The 19,759-nt window shown below is 46.2% G+C and overlaps 1 protein-coding gene across 1 annotated transcript in view; it reads right to left on the bottom strand.

Moving 5' to 3' along the window:
* The window catches only part of Insr (insulin receptor), a 178,729-nt gene that overhangs the window by 73,851 nt on the left and 85,119 nt on the right, over positions 1-19,759 (bottom strand). Inside the window, exon 3 of the mRNA XM_017800993.2 lies at positions 7,551-7,872. Within this exon, the coding sequence (XP_017656482.1) occupies positions 7,551-7,872 (322 nt within the window). The remainder of the gene's footprint in view (positions 1-7,550; positions 7,873-19,759) is intronic.

The following is a 19,759-nucleotide window of genomic DNA, read 5'->3' as shown; positions in this document are numbered from 1 at the left end:
AGAGACAGAGAGAGAGAGACAGAGAGAGACAGAGAGACAGACAGAGAGACAGAGAGAAAGTGAGCTAGACACCAGTATTCCTGTCTGCTTCCTCACACTGTGGATGCAATGTGATCGGCTGCCTCCCACTCCGGCCATATGACTTCCCACCATGATGGTCTGAACCCTTGAACGTTGACAGCCAGAGCAAACTCTTCCTCTTGAGTTGCTTTTGTCTGGCATTTTGTGGCAGCAATAAGAAAAGTAACTAATAAAATTTATAACAAGAAGCAGGGCCAGTGCTGCGATGAACCTGCCCATGCAGTTCCACGGGGCTTTGGAACGGACTTGTGGAAGAGTTTGGAACTTCAGGCTACAACGCCCCAGAGTGCTGTGAGCAGAGCTTAATGGACCACTGAGATGGAAACTTGGAAAACAAAAACATCAAGAAAAATGAAACTAGTGGAAGCCCAGCTCATGAGCTTCAGAGGGGCACAAGGACTCTATTAGCAAATGGGCTAAAGACCGTTCATGTCACAGTCTGGCAAAGAATCCAGCTGTTCTGCCCATGTCCTAAAAACCTGCTTGAGGATGAATTCAAAAGTAATGGGCTAACTTGTCTAGACTGTGATCCTGGACTAGACAAAAAGAGGAAAGTGAGCTAAACATAAATGGTCACTGCTCTCCACCAACTGTGGATGCAATGTGACCAGTGGCGGCATCCTTCTGCTTCCATGACTTCCCAGACCACGACAGCCCCAACCCTCAAACTGTGAGGTAAAATAAAGCTTTCCTTCCTTAATTTGCTTTTGTCAGGTATTTTGTCATAGTAACAAAGAAAGAAATTAATATCCCATGTAATACATGAGAGGCTAGCAATCTTAAATCATCCAGTCACTGCTAAGGCAGTATGCCCAGACAAACACCAGTCAGCACACAAAAATCACAGAACTTAGAAACAAGTATTGTTTTAAAGCACTAAGCACTTCTGTGATTTGTTACACAGCAAAAGCTAACTGATACATTCACAAAGCTAGTGACAAATGCCATGAAGAGCTAAAAATGGGCTCACTAAGTAAAGTGGTTGCCTCGTAAATATGAGAACCTGAGTTTTAAGCTCCAGAATACCTGTTTTTTTTTTTTTTTTTTTGAAAAAAAAAAAGGGAGTCTTGTGGGCCAGGGAGACGGCTCAGCACTGGCTGCTCTTGCAGAGGACCTGGGTTTGGTTCTCAAGACCCACACAGCAGCTAACAACCATCCTTAACTCTAGTTCCAGGGGATCAGATGCCTTCCTCTGGCCTCCATGGGCATTGTGTACATGTGGAGCCCTTACACATATGTAGACAAAACACCCATACATAAAATAAAAAAGCACAACTCCTGAGGAGTGCCAACCCAGGCTGTCCTGGCTTCCACACGCATGCACGCACAAGAACATGTGTGGACACACACACACATCAAAATAAGAAGTTTAAAATGATGAGTCAGAGAGTGGGCGGCTGGCTGGCTCACACAGGAAAAGACTATGAGAAGAGGCAACTTATTGGCTGCAACTCTAAGACCAAGCAGAAGCTGATGATCCAAGGGTGGAGGGGAACAGCATTCTAACAGAGAAAATGGCTCGCCTACAGGCAGATTAGAAAGAATAAGGCGGATAAAGGTGGAGCGCAAACTCACATGACTTTTGCAACAGGTGTGGGAAGGAGGTGTGAAGGAATGAGAGACTAGGGAATCCTGGAAGGGAGGGATTTTATTTATTTATTTTTATTTTATGTGTATGAGTGTTTTGCCTGCATGTATGTAAATGCACCATGTGTGCAATGCCCACAGAGGCCAGAAGAGGGTATCTTTCAAGAATCAGTTCTTTACTTCTACCATGTGGGTCCCAGGAATCAAACTCAGGTCATCAGGCCTAGTGGCAAGCACCTTTTCCTGCTGAGCCACCCCAGATGGTTGGCTTTTTAAAGTTATGTTTAGCCAGAGCAGCTCAGAAGCAAACAGATGAGCAGACAAGTCAAAGGCTCCTGGCTGGATGTTGATGAGGAAGCAGCTGTGCTGTAGAGGGATCGGATGCCTCAGATGAGCATGTGGGGCTGAGAGAGAGTACCAGAAGATGAGGCTGAGGTGTTGATGCATGCCTGTGATCCTAGTGCCTGGGAGGCTAAGGTAGGAGTTCAAGGCCAGCCTGACCTATACAGTGAGTACCAGCTCAGTCTGGACTACAGTGTGAGATCCTGTCTCAAGAAAGGACAAGAGAAGCAAGAGAAGGAGAAAGGGAAGGGGAGAGGAGGGGAGGGAGGAGAAGGGAGAGGGGGGAGGGAAACGAGAGCTGAGGGGAGGGGAGAGAACAGGATCTTGAATAACCCCCTTCCTGATAGAATCACACACACACTTTGTAAACTGAATGCAGACTCCACGGATCTGGTTCTCCTAATTTCAGGAAAGAGTAATCCGCCCCCATCCCACCAGGCACCCTGGTGTAACCACAGATGGCATGTCATTTTAATGCTTCTATTTGAGTTCCTAGAACTCTGTTCTACAAAACCTCAAGAAATATGTTCACAGATAAGCCACCAAGAAAGGAAAAAAATATACATCCATATATATGGCCCTGTTTGATATCAAACCACCTTCCAAAATGCAACAATATTATAAACTCTTTCAGAAATCAAGAGATTCAGACATAAGAATATTAATTGTTAAAACTTTGTGTATTCAAATGAATATCATGAGTTAGGTTTTTCCTCTTGGTTTACGTTAGGATTTTTTTCTAAGTCATGAATTTCTCATTCTACCTGATGCTGTTAAAATGCCTTGTTTTTTCTTCTGTATGTGTGTCTATGTGTGTGTGAAAGAGCGAAGTGTATGCATATGTGTACACATGTATGTACAGGTGTGAACACCCATGCATGTGTGAAGGACAGAGGAAGAAAGCATCAGGCGTCCTGCTCTATCACTCTCTGCCTTATCCCTTGAGACGGGGCCCCTCACTGAACTGGAGACTAGGCTGGCAGTCGACAACGCCCAGAGATTCTCCTGTCTCTGCTCCCCACAGAGCTGGGTTACAAGCACACAAGGCCACACCTGGCTTTTTACATGGGTTCTGGGGATTCAAACACAGTTCATGCACAGTAAGCACTGTTATGCACTGAGCCATCTCCTCAGCCCCTTGTTCCAAGTTTTAACCCACCATTAATAAGAATGTCAAAGGAACTTCCCACATTTCAGTCACAATCTCAATTATAGTGTGGACAAAAAAAGTGTCTTTTATAAACCCAATGTAGGTTTACAGTTTTTTGTTTGTTTGTTTTTTGGGTTTTTTTTTTGCATTTGTGTGTGTGTAGGCATTTTGATGTGTGGCTGAATGTGTGTGTGAGGGTAGGGTGCATGTCTACTACCATGTGTGGAGGCTCACAGTTGACATTGGCCAACTTCCTCAATGGCTCTCCAAATATATTTATTTTTTTTTTACATTTATTAGCGTGTGTGTGTGTGTGTGTGTGTGTGTGTGTGTGTGTGTGTGTGGTGTATGTGTATGTGTATGTGTGTACATGTCTGGGCATATGTATGCCACAGCATGCATGTGGAGGTCAGAGGACAACTTTCAGGAGTGGTTCTCTCCTTCCGCCATGTAGGTCCCCAGGTATGGGGTGCGGGGATCTTGGGGCGCCAGCTGCTGGGCGTGGCGCCGGTCTCCCGCGGGCCACTGAGGTGCGGCAGGTTGCGCACCGTGTTTCTGGGGTGCGTGCGTGTCCCGCACCGCCTTGCTGTGGGTCTCCGCCTTGCTGTGGGTCTCTGCTACCGGAGCTGGCGGCTCTAGGACGGCTGTCAGCTGCCCGGTCGGTTCCGTTTCAATTTCCACTGTGCACTCTCTCTCTAAGTTCTGGACGTTGGCCACCAGGTCACGAGGGGAGGTGCGAGACGAAAGCAGGGTTTCCGTGAGCCGTGGCTTACAAAGAGACAGCGCTCTCAGGGAAGACTGGATCATAGGCAGTAAGACACAGAACTCAGCTCAGTACAGCTCCTTTATTTAGTGACTCAGCTCGGCTCCGGGTCTTAGTGATTCAGCTCCAATTATTGAGGGAAAACCAGGATACTTTATACTGTGGGGGTAGTGGTAAAAGCCTTAGCTGATAGGTACTTTGTAGGATGCCCTATTTACATGTAGAGGTAGGCTCCTGCCAGGCTGTCAGACTGCCTGAAAATCACACAGGAAAACCTGGCAGTTTCAGAACCAGAGGCCATGTTTCTGTGACAGCTACTTCAAAAGATGAGTCAGGAAGGTGCTGGGAAGGCACCCTGCTGATAAAAGGAGCCTCTGCATATGAAGCCGAGCCCATGGGCTATCCAGACATGGAGAGACTGCTACTTTACACAACAGGGGTCCCCAACACCCAGGGATCAAATTCAGGGTGTCAGGCTGAGCAGTAAGCACCTTTACCTGTTGAGCCATCTGGCTGGCCCTCTACCTTACATAGTGAGGCAGGGTCTCTTACTTGAACCCAGAGGTCACCAGTTCAGCTGGTCTAGCTAGTCACCTTCCTGTGGGGATCCCAAATCTATCTTCAGAGTCTAGAATGACAGACCAGATTCCACAACAATCGGGTTCTGGGGGATCAGAACTGTGGTCCTCATGCTTGTAAGACAAATGCTTTTATCTACTGAGCTGCAAACCCAGTATTTTTTAAACAAAGCTCAACAGAAATCTTTAGTCTCTCTAATCTTTCTTTCAAATGTGAAAAGAAAAAAAAAAAACATGAAATGGATAAAAAAAGAGCAATGTTTCCACAGCTGGAGAGATGGCTCCAAGGTTAAGAGCACTGGCTGCTCATGCAGAGGACCCTGATTCAATTCCCAGCACCCACATGGGGGCTAACAACTGTCCATAACTCCGATTCCAGAAGATCTGTCATTGTCTTCTGATTTCTGCGGGCATTGCTCGATACAAAAGCAGTCATATACAGGCAGGCAATACACTTACTCATAAATAATAATAATAAATAAAAAGTATTTCTTTAAAAAGCAATGTTCCTTTTCCTCATCTACAATTTTACTGTTAAACTTCCTCCCTCCTTCAATTAAAAAAAAGTTCCATTCAATAAACAAAAGTGATTTATAAAGGTCTGTTTTGGGTCAACAAAGATACTTGCTGTTTTGGTTTGGTTTTTTTTTTTTTTTTAATCAAAAATGAGCAAAACAAAACATATTGTACTTTCAGGGTTCAAAAACACTACAGGAAAGGTTCACAGGGGCTGAAATAAAGATTGTTTTCCTTTTCGCCCTCTCCACCCAGGGAAATAAAATTTCCCACCAAAACCAAAACACCCTCTTTCACTCGCTTGGCTAGCTCCCAAGTCTGAAGAGGAAAAAATTTTGACGTCAGTGGGTCAGCTCAAGGCCTCATGACATGTATCTGTTTCTGATTTAGTTTTCTGTTCTTTGCTGATCAGTTCTTTTTTAACCCTGACACAAAAAGTAGGGAACAGATTTTTTTTAAAAAATACACTTTGATGATGACCCCAGACACTTAAAAAAATCTCATCCATGAACAAAATGTCTAGGTACATATAGGAAACCTGACTCATTGCTAAAAACAGAAAACTCTGTTTGTCACCCAAATGTTAGGAAACAGTTTGATGGAGTCCGTCCTTCAAAGAACAGCCAAGCTCGGGGAAGAGGAATAACAGCTCCTGTTCTTTCCCTCCTGGAAACAGTGTGTTCCAGAATTAGCTACAGGTTGAGGGTGGGGTAAGACACCAGCAACCATAGCTGCCTTCCTGGTAACTTAACTGAGGCAGTGAGGATCACAGGTGAAAAGGGAGAATTCCAGGGGCAGGAGGCCTGGCTCAGCAGTTAAGAGCACTGGCTGCTCCTGCAGAGGAGCCGGGTTCAGTTCCCAGCACCTATGGGGTGACCAACAACTGTCTATGATTTTTTCAGGCATTGCATGCACCGGTGCACTTACATAGCATGCAGACAAAATATGTATACACATAAAATAAAAATGAAAGCAAATCAGATGTTAGATATGCATCCTATCTGATCTTTCACACAGAGGGGAAAAAAATTTAAGTCCTTCGTCAAAGCCTTGGACCCAAACAAGAGGTGTGAAATGCACACACAAAAATTATATGTGTGTGTGCATACACGTGTGTGTGTGTGTGTGTGTGTGTGTGTGTGTGTGTGTATAAAAGAAATGGCTACTAAATGGCTGGGAAGATACCTCAGTGGCAAACTTCTTGCTGTGCAAGTGTGAGGACCTGAGTTTGGATCCCCAAAACCCAAGTTAAAAAACAGATGCAGAGGCTTGCCTATAATCCCAATGCTGAGGAGGCAGAGACAGGAGGACACCAGGATCTTACTAGCCAGCCAGCCTAGCCAAATCAGTGAGCTCCATGTTAAGTAAGAGACCCTGCCTCAAAAATAAAAGTGGGGACTAGAGATGGCTCAGCTGTTAAAAGCACCGGCTGCTCTTGGCGACATCCCAGGTTGGGTTCCCAATGTCCAGGTTGGGCTCCTCACAACTCCAGCTACAGAAAATCTGATGCCCCACCCTCCCAGCCTACTCAGGCACCTGCATGCATATGCATGCGTGCATGCTCACACACATGTGCATACACACACACACACACAAAGGTTTTAAAAAGATAAATAATAAAATGGAGAGTGATTGAGGAGGACACCCAACATTAGCCTCTGGCCTCCACATACACATGCACAAACATATGTGAACACACACACTCATAGAAAATAAAAATTTTAAATGACAAATATTAACAGAAACCTCATTCTTCACCAGTGCACACAGTTTTAACAGACAAGCCTTCATCATTACTTCTATCACTAAACAGGTTTTTATTTTGACTTATTTTAATTTTTTATGTGTATGAATGTTTTGCTTGCATGTACATGTGCAGCACATGTGTGTAGTACCTGTGGGAGCCAAAAGAGGGCATCTGACTCCCTGGAACTTGAGATAGAGACAGCTGTTAGTCACTATATGGGTGCTGGAAATTGAACTTGGGTCCCCTCCAAGAGCAGTCAGTGCTGTTAACTGCTGAGTCATCTCTCTAACCCTTAACAGGCTTTTTTGATTATTTTCAATTTTTTTTTTTTTTGGTCTTTTTGAGACAGGGTCTCCCTGTAGCCCCAGCTGGCCTGAAACTCACTATGTAGACCAGGCTGGCCTCAAACTCTCAGAGATCTGCCTGCCTCTGCCTCCCAAGTGCTGGGATTAAAGACATGAGCCACTACACCCAGCAATTATTTTCAGTTTTTGAGACAGGATCTCAAGTAGTCCAGGCTAGCCTTGAATTCATTATGTAGGCAAGGATAACCCTGAACTCCTAGTTGTCCTGCGTTACCTCCTAAGTACTGAGATGACAGGTGCACACCACCACGCCAAATTTATGTGGAACTGAGTATGGAACCCAGTGCCACTTCCATGCTAAGCAGCTACTCTCCCAACTAAGCTACATCCTCTGCGCCCTTTAACAGTTTTAACCTTATCACGGGCTTCCAATTCCTTCCCCCTCCATGTGGCCCTCCACAGAGCCAGACCCAGGACTCACTTGCTGGAGTTCATGGTGTAGCCAGAAGGACACTCAGGGATGCACTTGTTATTGTGAATGACGTATTGGTGGCAGCCTGGCTTCCTTGAGTTCTTGCATTTGTAGTGCAGGTCTTGGCAAAAGCTGAAGTTCACACAGCGCCAGTCCTGGAAGTGGTAGAAGGGGGGCGGACAGGTCTCCACACACCGACCTTCCAAGTAGAAATTGCGACAGGCCACGCACTTGGTGGGGTCATCAGGCTCAGAACAGTTGCCCAGGCATTCCGTGTGGCAGCACAGGCCTTCCGCTGTGCAGCCATGTGATTTACAGATGGTTGGGCACACTAGAGGAAAAAAAAAACACACACAGCTGGTCAATGGCTTTGCCCATTTTCTGTCTGTACAGACTGCCAAACAAAACAACAGTAACAGCCATGCTTACACAGCACCTCGTCTGTGCAGAGCAGTCTATGAAATGAGTGAGGTCACCCAAAGCCCCCAAACCTAACTCACAGTGTGTGCCAATTTCCAACTTCAAACGACTGACCGAAAGTTCCTGAACTGAGCATATGACAAGCAACACCAGAAACACACCATCAAACAATGCATCCCCAAATCCACGCAGCCCAAACCTATGACTGAGCAACAGTCAATAAATTCAAAGACACATGGTTTTTCTTTCTTTTTTTTTGAGACCAGGTATCTCTGTAGCCCCACCTGGCCTGGAACTTGCTATGGAGACCAGGCTGACCTCAGTCTCACAAAGACTTGCCTGCCTCTGCCTCCTGAGAGGCATGCGCCACCACACCAGGCAGAGAATTTCTTTTAAGTTCTATACTAGGGGCTAGAGAGATGGCTCAGCAGTTAAGAGAGCTTGCTTAATGCTCTTCCAGAGGACCTGAGTCCAGTACCCAGCATCTACATCAAGGTGGAAGCTCACAACTGCCTGTAACTCCAGCTCCAGAGTGTTTGACACTCTCTTCTGGCCTCCACAGGCACCACACACACTTGGCATATACTCAAACAGACACACACACACACACACACACACACACACACACACAAATATAAATAAAAATAAGTCTTTAAAATGCTATGCCATAACTAGGAAGTGCTGAAGTTTTGATTATTTGTTTTAAACATGATTTGTTTAATTGTAGGTTTATGTGATTTTAGTTAATTTATTTATTTAGCTATTTATTCCACTGCTGGTGATGGAATGCAGGGCTTAAAAATGTTAGGCAGGTTGGGGCTGGAGAGATGGTTAAGAGCACTGACTGCTCTTGCAGAGGACCTGGGTTTGATTCCTAGCACTCCAGCTCCAGGGGAGTCCAAAGCCCTCTTCTGACCTCCGCAGCATTGCACAACACAGGTGCATTCACATACATGTAGGCAATACACTCATACAATAAAATAAAAAATAATAAATAAAATATTTTTTTTTTAAGTTAGGCAGGTGCTCCATCACTAAGCCACACCTCCAGCCCCTCACTGTGGCATTCTAGGCAGGAACTCTATTGCTGAGTCACACCCCAGCCCCTCACTGGAGGATTCTAAGCAGGGGCTCCACCCCTGAGTCACACCCCGGCCCCTCACTGGGGGATTCTAAGCAGGGGCTCCACCCTGGCACACATCTGCTCTTGTACATATTTAATTTTGCATCCAGATCTCACTAAGTTGCTCGGGCTCTCCTTGAACTCACTCTGTTGCCTAGGCTAAATGAGCTTGCCATCCTCCTGCTCTTAGCCTCCCTAGTAGCTGCATTAACAGACTTGTACTACCACATCTGGCTCTGCTACAACTTGAGAAATGAAAAGATCTTCATACTCAAAGGAGTAGCAGCCCTTCCATTAAGGGCACAGCCTGCGCCTCCACTTCTGACCTAGAGGACTTTCTAGTTTGATGCTAGTGAACTTGCCCATGGCAGGCTGGCCCCTACCCAGCTCCCTCCATCAGCCCTTACTCTTCATTACTCCACTGTTCATCACTTCTTAATTACCTCTGTGTGTGTGTGTGTGTGTGTGTGTGTGTGTGTGTGTGTGCACGCGCGCATGCGCAGAGCCCCTACCTAGAATTCCCCCAGTGAAGGGCTGGGCATGGGCATGTACATGGAGGTCAGAGGAGAACCTTGGGTATTGGTCCTCATCTTCCACCTTGTTTGAGACAAGGTCCCTTTATTACACACTGCTGCCTATGCCCAGCTAGCTGGCCCACAAGTTTCCAGGGAATTCTCCGACACACTCGCCCATCGTCCTGTGTGAATGATGGGTTGCAGACACATGCACTTCACTCAGCTTTACATGGGTCTGGGCATCCAAACTCAGGTCCTGACACTTGCGTGGCAATTGAGTCACCTCCTCAACCCACTTCCTAATTTCCTCTTCACTCCAGCCCCTCGGCATCTGTCCTGTGTCTCAAAACCCCCTCCCCCTTTCCCAGGCAGCTTATGAACTCATTTGTGGCCTGGCAGACCCTAGGTAGTCCTCTGCATACATGCCTGGCCTGCTCTTGAAAGTGCCTGGTTCCCTTCCTTCCTGTACTATTGGAAGCAGGATTGGAAAGCCATGAAGTGTGTTCACCCCAAATCCCAAATTATCTGAACTCTTCCAACACCAAATGAATCCCAGTCCACTGGCCAGACCTGGGGAACAAAAATGGCTCCTGAAACCTCCACGTACCAGCAGCCCTGGTGTCTAATTCAACTCTCTAGGATGACTGAAAAGCTCTCCATGTGAACCATCCACTGCTGTAACCCCTTCTCTCCTGTGGCTAGTGATGTGGTTAAAGAATGGAGAAACCAATTTTTAACTTTTGTAAAATACACAGGCCAGAGACACTTCCTCCTCAAGCTGGGGAGGTAGCTCAGTTGGTAGAGCGCATACCCAGCATGCACAAAGTGCTGGATTTGATCCCCAGCACTGCACACAACAGACATGGTGGCACATGCCTGTCTTGCGAGCACTCAGGAGGTAGAGACAGGAAGATCAAAAGTTCAAGGTCATCCTTGTCTAAGTAAGGAGTTCAAGGCCAGCCTGGACTACATGAGACCCTTGCTCCCAAAAAAATCTGCAATCTTAACCCTTTTTTTTTTTAACATTTTATTTATTATTTTTATTTTATGTGTATGAGTGTTATGCCTGCATGTAGGTAAGTGCACCCATGTCATGCAATGCCCACAGAGGACAGAAGAGGCTGTCGGATCCCCGGGAACTGGAGTTACGAACAGTTGTTAGCTGCCATGGGGGTACTGGTATTCAAAACCAGGTCTTCTGCAAGAACAGTCAGTGTTCTTAACCACTGAGCCATCTCTCCAGCCCCTATTTTTTTAATTAATTAATTAATTTATTTATTTATTTACTTTTGGGTTTTTTGTTTGTTTGTTTGTTCTGGTCTTTTTGAGACAGGGTCTCCCTATAGCCCCAGCTGTCCTGGAACTCACTATATAGACCAGGCTGGCCTTGAACTCACAGAGAGCCACCTACCTCTGCCTCCCGAGTGCTGGGATTAAAGGCATGTGCCACAATGCCCGGCTATTTATTTATTTTTGATGTAGGGTCCTACCATGTCACCCTGGATGGCTTGGAACTTGGGTATGTAGACCAGGCTGGTCTGGAACTCACAAGAGATCCACCTGCCTCTGCCTCCCAATTGCTGAGATTAAAGGCATGCATTACTATGCCCAGCTACCTTAACCATTTTAAATTACACAGTTAGGGGCATTTCAAAGGCATTTGTGGGCTCCAGAGATGGCCCAGTGGGTCAAAGCACTTACCAGAAAAGTATGAAGAGTTTGGATCCAACCCACATAAAAGCCTGTAATCCCAACGCACAAGAGACAAACAGGGAAACCCAGAAACAAGCAAGCTGGCTAGCCAGGCTAGTCAATACCACTGAGGTCTGGGGTTCAAGTGAGAAACTTGGCTTCAGTATATAAGGTGGAGAGCCATTGAGGGCATCGGATCCTCTGGAACTGGAGTTATAGACAGTTGTTAGCTGCCATGTGGGTGCTGGGAACTGAACCTAGATCCTCTGCAAGAGCAGCCAGTGCCCTTAACCACTAAGCCATCTCTCTAGCCCCTGATACTGTTATTTAAAAAAGTTTTTACTGTGTGAGTATTTTGCCTACAGGTATATAAGTGCACCACATGAGTACAATGCCCACAGAGGCCAGAAGAGGGCATCGGATCTCCCAGAACTAGAATTATAGATGGTTGTTAGCCACTGCATGGGTGCTCGGAACTGAACCTGGGCTCTTTACAAGAGCAGTCAGTGCTCTTAACCTCTGGGCCATCTCTCCAGCAGCCCCATACCTCCTTCTATGAGGAAATGTCAATAGTCAAAAAACTGTTGGGGCCTCTTGCAAGCAGTCACATCTGCCCTGATAAAGATGGTGACTGACGAAGTGCAGAGAATAAGAGATTGCAGAGTCGTTTCCCCTAAATAGCACACCTATTTCAAATCTCTGCCGCCCCAGGCTCAGGGACCATTGCAGAAGAGGGGGCAGAAAGATTGTAAGAGTCAGAGGTAGTAGATGATCACAGGAAATGAAGTTTTCCAGACAGTTGGGCAGTTACTCATATGAACTCACAGCAATGGTGACAGCATGCACAAGAACCATGCAAGCTCAAGCCAGACAAAATCCCAGCATAGACGTGGGAAATGGGTAAGAAGCCCAACCTCAGCTAACTGAGGGAGATAATAACTGCCGGGAGAGGGAAAGTCAGCTTTCTTTAAGGGTGTGATGCTACATAGGTTAACCAGGTTCCAGTGGGTGGACACACACTGAAGGACTCTTGGGGACAAAACTTTGATTCTATAGGCCTTAGAATATATGACAGAGCACACGACATCCATGGGAAGGAGCTATAAGAGGGGTGCAGATGGAGAAGGGGTTCTAAATATGGTCAAAATATATTGCATAAAATTTTCAAAACTTCAGTTAAAAAGATGGCGGCTGATAAAGATGGGTATTATGTTTGGAAGACAGAGCTCTACAGCACCCCCCAGCCCCTTCCCCTGCTACTTTTGCTCTGCAGTTGCTGGAGTCCACGGATGCAGAATGGGAGGCTATCCAGGGCCAGCCATGCAGTCATTTCAGCCTCTCCGCTATCGTCCTCATTAGTCCGGCCGTCTGAGGGCTGAACTCAATTGAAGGAAGCAATAACCAAAGCAAACAATTATCTAAGCAAGAATCGTGTGAGAAGTGCTGGAGCAGGACACAGAAGGGCAGGAAGGGGCTGTTTCCAGGGCCAGGGCTGCAGCTGAGGGTCAGCCTTTCTCATTCATGAGAAGCGTCATCAAAGACCTAATAAACACTTCCCAAACATACAAGCTCTGCACCCCAGACGAGGCTAAGAAAGAGCAGCCAAGGCTTGCAACAAAGCCAGGGGCAGGCTGCCCGAGCACTTCAATCTTGCACACTGCACTGTAAGGTTCCCTTTCTAAGACATCGGGGAAGAGGGAAAACTATAGCAACATTGGGAACATAGCCTGATGCCACCAGGGGCTGGAACTAGGGAGATGCAGGTTGCATGGGCACTAGGGAATTAGGGGTGGAGGCCTGATACAATCACTCCTTAGCTTTTTAAAAATGTATACTTAATGTAGGGTATGGTGGCATATGCCTTTAAACTCAGCACTGGGGGTTTGGGGACAGAGGCAAGGAGATTCTGAGTTCCAGGCTAGCTGAGGCTATAGGGAGACCCTGTCTCAAAGATTTATTTACTTATTTTACTTACTTGTATCATGTGTGTACACGTGTGCTGGTGCACCCCCACCCATGCAGGGACCATAAAAGGGTGTCTAGACATCTTTCTTTTTTTCTTGAAGTTATTGATTGACAAATTCATAGATGTACACAATGTATCTTGATCATATCCACCCCACACACAGTGCCTCCCCTTCCAACTCCTCCCAGGACCCACCAATGATACAATTTCCTTCATGTCCTTATTTATTTATTAAAATAAGAAAGGGTCAGGAAAGGGTTGGTTTTAAAAAAGGAAAAATGGATCGTGGAGGGGTTTACCAGGCCCACCCCTAGCTGAGACATTATTGGTAGCTGATGTCTGATGGAGGATGAATCAGTTTTCTTCAGGGAAGTGGACCCTGGAATGTCCACCACAGTTCAAAGGATGGCCCCACACTCATGCATGTACAGGCTTTCCTTTTTTATATGTATGAAGTTTTACCTACATGTAAGTGCGCCATCTGTGCAATGCCTGTGGAGGCCAGAATAGAGTATTGGATCCCTTAGAACTGGAGTTATTGATGGCTATTAGCTGCCACATGGGTGCTGGGAACTGAACCCAGGTCCTCTACGAGATCAGCCACTGCTCTTAATCACTGAGTCATCTCTCCAGTCCAATTCAGTGGGTTTTAAAAAAATAAAAGAGGACATGAAGTTGGGAGGGAGACATGGTAGAGGATCTGGGAGGAGTTGGAGAGGGGAGTAGGGGGATAAGATCAAAGCACATTGTATATATGTAAGAAATTCACGAAGAAAGAAAAAAATTAGAAAAAAGAAGAGAAATATCTGGGGAGATAGATATGGTTTGGTCTGGTCTTCTGTTTTTCATATCTGGGTTTTATTTTCTCTGCAGTGCTGGGCCTAGAACCCAGGGTCTCCCACATGCTAAGCAAGCACTCTACCCCTGAGCTAATTCCAGTCCAAGGACACAGATATGCTTGCTCCTATTTAAACATTACAGGATGTATATATGTATCAAAACTATATAAAACACAGGAGTGCTGACCTATAATCTCAGCACCAGGGAGGTTGGTACACGAGAATCAAGAGTTCAAGGCCATCCTTAGCTACATAATGAGTTCAAGGACAGTCTGTGTTACATAATATCCTTTCTCAAAGGGAAAAAAGGTTGGGCTGGAGGGATGGCTCAGCAGTTAAGGGCACTGACTACTCTTGCGGAGTTCAGTTCCCAGCACTCACATGGTGGCTAACAATCATCTGTAACTTCAGTTCTGGGGAATCTAATGCCCTCTTTTGGCCTCTGTGGGTATTACACGTACATGGTGCACTTTATGTAGGCCAAACACTCACATACGTAATTAAATAAATCTTTTTTTTCAGTTTTTACAAAGGTTCTTTTGTCTAACTATAAAATGAACACAGCAGCCCATGGGGAGGGCTCTGGTCTTTGGGGAGTTAGTAAACTGTTCCTGCTTCATCAGGAACAGTTTCTTCAGTCATTCAACAAGCATAAACCAAGCACAAGAGGCTGCCCTCCTGTTGAGCAGCTACTGGAACATGGGCCACCCTGATCTCTATCTCAGTCCAGTGCTGTGCTTCCACCAACCCACACTCACTTTTGTACAGGCAAAGAACAAGGAAAGTAGAAAATCTCTTGGGGCTAGGGCTGGGACTGTGGCTTGGTTGGCAGAATGCTTGCCTCCCATTCACAGAGCCCTGGGCTCCATCCCCAGCACTGAGCAGGTGAAGGTGGGAGGATCAGAATTTCAAGGTCATCCTTGGCTACATAGCAAGCCACCCTAGACTACATGAGATCCTGTCTTAAAAGGCAGAAGAGGAGAAGAAAGAGGAAGGAGGAGGAGGAAGAGGAGGAGGAAGAGAAGGAGGAGGAAGGAGGAAAGGAAGGAGGAGGAGCAAAAGAAAGCAGATCCGAGAGTACAAGCACATTAGCAAAAGTTAGTGTAGTTGTATGGACTTTTTCTTCCAGGTAAGGCATAGTGTGTGTCTACTGACTGTAAGGTGTTTTTCTTCTTAACCACTCCAGACCAAAAATGTCTCAAATAGCCTTACCAATAATTCAGAAATACCCTAACTCAGCCTCCGGCTGTTACAGACCTGATATTTGTATACTTTTCTCTCCAAACAGTAACAACTCATTTTGGAGATAGTTTATCAAACAACTGGCTAGTGAGCTTCACAAATGTCACTGTTGTAAGAGAAAAAGAAAAAAATGGTCAGCAATATGGCTCAGTGGGTAGAGGCACCACATCTGAGGACCTGAGTTCAATCCCTGGAACCCACAAGCTAGAAGGAGAGAACTGACTCAGATTCCAAGTTTTCCTCTGACCTCTACACATGGTGCCACATGTACCCTCCCAACACAATTAAACAAACTGAGGAATTATACAGAAAAAAAGAAATTAAAGTCAGGGAGTTACTGAACACAAAATGTAACTTGGATCAGTTGGGGAAAAAAAACCAATACAAGATAATATTGAGATAACTGATGAGATTTGGAATTTTTAATGTGGTATTGTGCATTTGTGATGTGGTGATGCATGCTCATTCTGCAGTGTACATGTGGAGGTCAGAGGACAACTCTGTGCAATGGGTTCTCTCCTACCGAGTGGGTCCCAGGCATCCAGCTCAGGTACCTGTGTTCCTTTACCTGTGGAGCGAGCAGCCCCAAACAATGAGCGTCATACAAATGCAGTAACATGCTTCATTGGTGTTAAGTTTTCATTTTGATCACCATACTATCATGGTATAAAGGAATTTTCTTTTTCCTAGGAAAACCCACTGAAGGACAGTCATTGTCACATACTCTTAATAAGTCAGAAAAATATCTATAATGCTTGTGTAGAAATATATTACAAAAATAATGTTAAGGTAGGGTAAAAATGTCTACAGTCTATGAATAGTAGAACAATTCCTGCAACTTTTTTTAAGCTCAAAGGGCCAGTGAGAAGGCTCAGCAGGTAAAGGCACTTGCCCCCTAGTCTGAGGATCTGAGTTCAGTCTCCAGGACCCACATGATGAGAACCAAGTACTACAAGTTGTTCTCTGCCCTCCACATGAGGGCCATGGACACAATAATTTATTTAAAAACTGCATCACAAAAGAACAACTCCTTTGTCCAAAGTAGCAGAAAAGATATATTCATCTCTACATGGTAAATAGATAACTTGTGGGCTGGAGCTCAGTGGTTGAGAACACTGGCTGCTCCTGCAGAGAACCCAGGTGCAGTTCAAGCACCAACATGGCAGCTGACAACTGTCTGTAACTCCAGTTCTAGGGGATCCTATGCCCTCTTCTGGCCTCCATGGGCAGGAAGTGCATATATGTGCACTCAGGCATATATACATAAAATAAATATTTTTAGACAAATAATTGAATAGCTTGTACACAGAAACTCTGCATTTCCTAAGGGGATGGTGGCACACACCTTTAATAAAGGGAGGCAGAGCTCTGTGAGACAGAGGTCAGCCTGTTCCACATAGTGACTTTCAGGCAGGCTGGGACTAGGGAGACACTGTCAAAACAAAAAACAAAGAACAAAAAAAAAAAAAAAAAAAGAAAAGAAAAAAACCCACAAAACAAAAACAACAACAACAACAAAACCCCCCCACAAATGCCAGGCGTGGTGGCTCATGCCTTTAATCTCAGTACTCTGGAGGCTGAGGCAGGCAGATCTGTGAGTTCAAGGCCAGTCTGGCTAGCTGGGGCTACAGGGAGACCCTGTCTCCTGTCTAAAAAAAAAAAAAAAAAAAAAAAAAAAAAATCCCACAAAAAAAGTTTTATAAAAAAAATCAGCATTTCGACCACCTCGCCCCCTTTGGCACTCTAGTTCAATTGGTTTGCGGTTTTCTTAAGAAGCTGTATGAAGAATGAAAAACAAAATACACAAAAAGTGTTCTCCACAGTACTTACAAACTTTAGTGGCATTCCTTTCCAAAGCCTGTCGTTTAAACTCTTTCCCCCTCCCTTCCTCCCTTTCTCCCTCCCCCCCCCTCTGATTTATGATTCCAGAAACGATGCTTTCCAGAAATTTCCTAATGGGAACAGTTGCATCATGGGCCTGCGGCCACAGTCGCAACCAGAGCCTCTCAGCTCTCCCTCCCTGAGTGTGAATTTTAGAAACTCATTCAAGTCATTTGTTTGGGTTTGCATTCCAAGCCTTTCTCTCCCACACTGGCTCCCAGGACCCTGACCTCTGAGGTTCGAGTTCCAGGAGCCAAATTCTCCCTTGGCATCTAGTAAATGATTTAATGGTGGGGTAGGGAGGGAAGGTCCTGAACTTTTGACAGTTGGGTGTTCAGTGGCAAAACCGCAAGAGCAACCGTCCTTGAAACTGGAAAGCTTCCCTTTTTCAGCCCAGAACAATATGGCCACAACCTTAGCAAGACCCCTTTGGAATTTTTCTGCGGAGCTCTTTGTAGACATACGGCGTGCGTAGAGGCCAGTAATTGAGCGGAGTCCCACCCCTCGAGGGACGCCTCAGGATTGGTCAGTTCCAAGTGTGCGCGCGCGTGCGTGAATGTGTGTATCTTAAAAGGCACAACTGCGCAGCTCTTCAGAGATACGCGGCTCATGAAGAAAGCCAGAAAGGATGGCGAGGGCCTGGAGCTGTAGCGTCCTCACTATTGGTCAGTTTCTGGGAAATGCGAATAAAGGGGCGTGGCCTCATCACTCGGGGCCCCGCCCCCCGCCAAAAAGCCAGCGGCGGGGCTCAGCTTCACAAAAGACGGTAGCGCTCCGGCGAGTTGGATTCCAGGCCGGGTGATAACGGCAGCCGCAACGCCGCCCTCCCTCTCAGCCAATGGCCGGGGGTGCTACGGGCACTGGCTCCGCCCCCTGAGTGCACGCGCCCCCCGAGGCGGGGGGGGGGGGGGGGGGGGGGAGCGCCCTTTCAGCTCTCCAGACAAGCTGGCCAGTGTGCCAGTGTAGGGGGCACCCTGGCTGGGCCTCTCTTAGGTGCAAGATTGGCTTGAAATGCATTCAGGTTTTCGAAAAAAATTAAAAGATGCTTGGAGTGCAGGACACATCAACTGGACCGCGCAGTGCTGGGCGTGTGCCCGGGAGGAGATCCGGTCACCGCGTGGCAGCTCCCGGGACACCCTGGCCCCAGGCCTCACTGGAGAGTGGCCCAGTGAAGGGCAGAGGATCAACCAGGGTCACACAGCAAGATTCCACCATATGGGATAGGAGGGGGAGGGAGCATTAGCATCCCTAGGACTCCAAGAACAAGGGGCTACAAAGTTCCCTCCCACCGAACGCCCAGAAAACCAACAAGCAGGCTCATCAATGCATTCTTTAAATTTACAGGCTCGGGGATGGGGTGGAAGCTCAGTAAGCATGCAGGAAGCAGGCTAATTTTTTTTTTTGAAATGTCCTCCCATCAAGGTTCTTTGAAGACTTCAAATATGTGCATTCCATGTACCTTTGCAGTTACAGTAAACTGAAACAGCGAATAGGCATTATGCAGTTAATCCCCTCAACTGTTCATAAATACAGTTTAAGATTTATTTATTTATTTATATGGGGGGGGGCGCCTAGTGAGATGGCTTAGTTCATCCCAGAGCACTGCACACAGTAGGTGCACAATAAGTCTAATGGGAAAAGGGGACCACCAAGTGATTGTAGCTGTACCCCAGAAGGAAAAGAATGATATGTGATAGGCAAAAACATGAATCATCAGAGACCTAAAAATGGCAGAGTTGATGAAGGGCAAACTTCATCCCACAGAACTTAAAGGGCAAAACTACATCCACATCTGGAGGATCAATGTTCTGGCTTGGGGGGTGGGAGGCGCTGAGGAAGCCAGAAAATAGGAAGAAGGAAGAGTCTGGTTTCTGAAGCCATGGAGGGGTGGAGTTGCCAGGACTTGATGTTGGCCAAATTTCTACCTTGGGAAGACTGGGGATGTGTATCAGTTAATGAAGGCCCTGGGCGCCATCCGACCCACTGAACTACATAAACTGGGTTTTGTAATCCCAGCACTGAGAAGGTGGAGGCAGAAGGATCAGGGATCCAAGGTCATCCTCTGCTACATAAGGAGTTGGAGGCCAACTTGGGCTATATGACACCCTGTCTTCAAAACAAAATAAAACAACCACAAAACACCTTAAAGATTGGACGTGGCTCACAAGGGCAAAGGAAGACAAAGACAGGTGCTGAGACTTCATAAGCCACCCCAGCCTCCTCTGAAAAAATATCTTTCAAAGGTGCAAGGAGCCTTGTTTTTATTTTGCACAGTTTTGAAATTTTTCCTTCTGTATTTATAGAACACACATATTTTAGGCAGCTAACAATAGAAATGAGGTGTGTGTGTATGTGCGTGTGTGTGTGATATATGTGCACATTTGTGTTGAGTGCACGTGCCCATGTGTGTGCAAGAAGGCAAGGGGAAGATGTCTGTTCTGCTCCACCACTTTGCGCCTTATTCCATCAAGACAGGGTCTGTCACTGAACTGGAGCTAGGCTGGGGGCCAGCAAGCCTCCAGCCCTTCCCTTCCCTTCCC

This window comes from Nannospalax galili, unplaced genomic scaffold (genome assembly GCF_000622305.1).
Source record: "Nannospalax galili isolate Female #2095 unplaced genomic scaffold, S.galili_v1.0 scaffold262, whole genome shotgun sequence".
NCBI lineage: Eukaryota > Metazoa > Chordata > Mammalia > Rodentia > Spalacidae > Nannospalax > Nannospalax galili.
Note: the sequence above shows the minus strand (reverse complement) of the source record. Positions and strands in the feature narration are given on the sequence as shown.